This window comes from Mastomys coucha, unplaced genomic scaffold, assembly GCF_008632895.1.
Source record: "Mastomys coucha isolate ucsf_1 unplaced genomic scaffold, UCSF_Mcou_1 pScaffold21, whole genome shotgun sequence".
Classification (NCBI taxonomy): Eukaryota; Metazoa; Chordata; class Mammalia; order Rodentia; family Muridae; genus Mastomys; species Mastomys coucha.
In genome coordinates this window covers 136,230,886-136,233,758 of record NW_022196904.1, presented here as the reverse complement: position 1 = coordinate 136,233,758, position 2,873 = coordinate 136,230,886, and the positions used below count along the sequence as shown (strand labels likewise).

The 2,873-nt window shown below is 54.2% G+C and overlaps 1 protein-coding gene across 1 annotated transcript in view; it reads left to right on the top strand.

Annotated features, from left to right (window-relative positions):
• Nucleotides 1–1,834: 1,834 nt before the first annotated feature.
• The window catches only part of LOC116103350 (RNA-binding protein 14-like), a 47,552-nt gene continuing 46,513 nt past the window's right edge, over nucleotides 1,835–2,873 (top strand). Inside the window, exon 1 of the mRNA XM_031389229.1 lies at nucleotides 1,835–2,306. Within this exon, the coding sequence (XP_031245089.1) occupies nucleotides 1,970–2,306 (337 nt within the window). The 5' untranslated portion in view covers nucleotides 1,835–1,969. The remainder of the gene's footprint in view (nucleotides 2,307–2,873) is intronic.

Sequence of the window (2,873 nt, the reverse complement as noted above, 5' to 3'; positions counted from 1 at the left end):
TGGAGCTGATTCCTCTTACTTGTAAAATGCTCTCCTTAAAGGAAAGGGGAGCTCACATGAACAAGAAACCCATAAAGGGATAGAGAGATGGCCCAACAGTAGAGGAACAGTTTCCAGAGGACACATGTTTGAGTTCCAGCATACACATGGCAGCTCACAAACACCAGGATCTCATGCCCTCTTCTGGCTTCCACAGGCACTGCATGCACGTGGTATATGAATACATACAGGCAAACATTCATACACACAAAACATTAAAAGAAACCCACCAAGACTCAAGAGACCCCTCCCCAAAGTTATCTATTTATTTGACATAGGGTCTCAGGTATCCCAGGCAGTTTGGGATGACCTTCAACTTTTTTGTTTTTTTCTTCAAGACAGGGTTTCTCTGTGCATCCTTGACTGTCCTAGAACTCACTCTGTACACCAAGCTGGCCTCGAACTCAGAAATCCGCCTGCGTCTGCCTCCCAAGTGCTGGGATTAAAAGTGTGGGCCACCACTGCCCGGTGACCTTCAACCTTTGATCCTTCTGCATCTTAAAGCTGTGAATACAGCAGTGGGCCGCTTTTTCCTGTTCTTTTGAAGTTTTTTAGTTTTTTTTAAATATAAAGTTATTTATTTATTTATTTATTTTGTTTTTCGAGACAGGGTTTTTCTGTGTAGTCCTGGCTGTCCTGGACTCACTCTATAGACCAGGCTGGCCTCGAACTCAGAAATCCGCCTGACTCTGCCTCCCAAGTGCTGGGATTAAAGGCGTGCGCCACCACCTCTGGTTCAGCTGTTAAAGGCTAGGCTCACAACCAAAAATTTAAAGTTATTTTATGTGTGTGAGTGTTTTGCTTGTTTCTCTGTGTACCACTTACGTGCAATGGCCAGTTCCCTTGGAAATAGAATTAGTTGGTTGTAAGCTCCCATGTAAGTGCTGGGAATTGAATTCAAGTTTTCTGGAAAAGAGTGAGCAGCCCTCCCTCCCTTAAGTTTTTGTTCTTTGAAAGACAGGGTCTCTATATATCCCTGGCTATCCTGGATCTCACTGTGTAGACCAGGCTGGCCTCGAACAAATTCCTCCTGTGTTTGTTTCCGGGTGCCGGGATTAAAAGGGTGCCCACCCCTCCTGGCCCCTTCCTCGTATTTCTTTTTAAGAACCAACTTTTGGCTTCCTCAGGATTACCGCTCTTCTATTTTATGGAACATCATATTGTGATAAACTCCACGCATACAATAAACGGGCACCACCGTTAATTCTCGAAATTCCATCAGGTTGAGACAGACGCTCAGGATTCACTGTCTGCAAAATCCTCCAGAGCCTAAGTGCCCCACGTCAAGTGTTCGCAAAGATCGAGTTACTGGCTTTTACAGAGGAGGTAGGTGCCTTTCTGGTCCCCTCCGATCGCCAAGCATACACAGTCGGGGGGGGGGGCGATCCCAGACTAAAAGGGGTTCATTCTGGTTTCTCCCTCCGGGCGCGGCCTTACCGCAGACACTGAGGCTGCCACCACAATACCCGGGGTTTGGCTGAGGCAGCTCGAACGTAGGAGCCCGGACTTCCCTAGAGAACAAAGTTTTCCTTGGGGTCCCGCCGGCACGCCACACCCCGGCCCCAGGCAGCTCTTCGGACTAGGCCTCGGCCGACTTAGCCGGAGTGCGCTTCCCGGTCCCCGGCCCTTCATTCCCCTCCCCCCGAAGGTGGCGGTTGGTCGCGCGCCTCTCTGCCTTTCCTACCCCCTCCGTTAACAAGGGCCTCCAGGCCCTCTGGGATTGGCTGCGTCAAAGGACATCTGCTCTCAACCTCTTCGATTGGCTGCTATCGGCGCGCGATGCAGCCTCTAATTGGTTAGGTTAGAGCGCCTGCGCGGCGGGGTTCTCGGTCGCCAGCCATTCCTGTGGAGGACTGCGGGTCGTTCGGACGTTTTGCCTGTCGCTGTAGGAGAGGTCCCGTCTCTCCGAGAAGGCGGTTGCGGCGGCAAAATGAAGATTTTTGTGGGCAATGTCGATGGGGCGGATACGACGCCGGAGGAGTTGGCAGCCCTCTTCGCGCCCTATGGCACGGTCATGAGCTGCGCCGTCATGAAACAGTTTGCCTTCGTGCACATGCGCGAGAATGCTGGCGCGGTGCGCGCCATCGAGGCCCTGCATGGCCACGAGCTGCGCCCAGGTCGCGCGCTCGTGGTGGAGATGTCGCGCCCGAGGCCCCTGAACACTTGGAAGATTTTCGTGGGCAATGTATCGGCTGCATGCACAAGTCAGGAATTGCGCAGCCTCTTCGAGCGCCGTGGACGCGTCATCGAGTGTGACGTGGTAAAAGGTAACGCGGGAGCGCGCTCGGGGGAGGGGACACGCGCGGTGCTCTCAGCCTGTTAGCCACGCCCCTCACTCTGGGGTTGGTCCTCATGGTTGGGAATGGTGGGGCAGTGTGCGGGAGCGGGACCTAAGGTGCTGGGGGCGAGATGGGTAGAGCCACCCTTCTCCCCCTGCGGTCCAAGCAACATTCATCAAGTGGGAGGAGTCGGCTGTGGGCGGGTGCAGTGGCCACTGCAAGCCGAAGCCACGGGGCTGGGGACGCGCCAGAGATTTGCGAGTGTGCGGGGTTGGGAGGAGGCGCCTTTTCCTGGTTGCTTGAGTCTGGCACCAAAATGAAATTGGGAAGGGAAGGGCAGCAGCCGGATTATGGAGTGGGGAATATTTCGCCACTTCCCCACTTCCTCTCCAGGCATTGGTCAGATCGAGGGAAGAGGGAAAAGGTTGGGTTAAAAGGCCGCCCTGGGGTTCCCTCCCGGCGAATGCTCCCAGGCGGAAGGTAGCGGGGCCCTTGGTGGTTTCTCGGGTTCGGGCCTTTTAGTATTGTCTGGAGTGAATGTGCTTGTGGGTACGG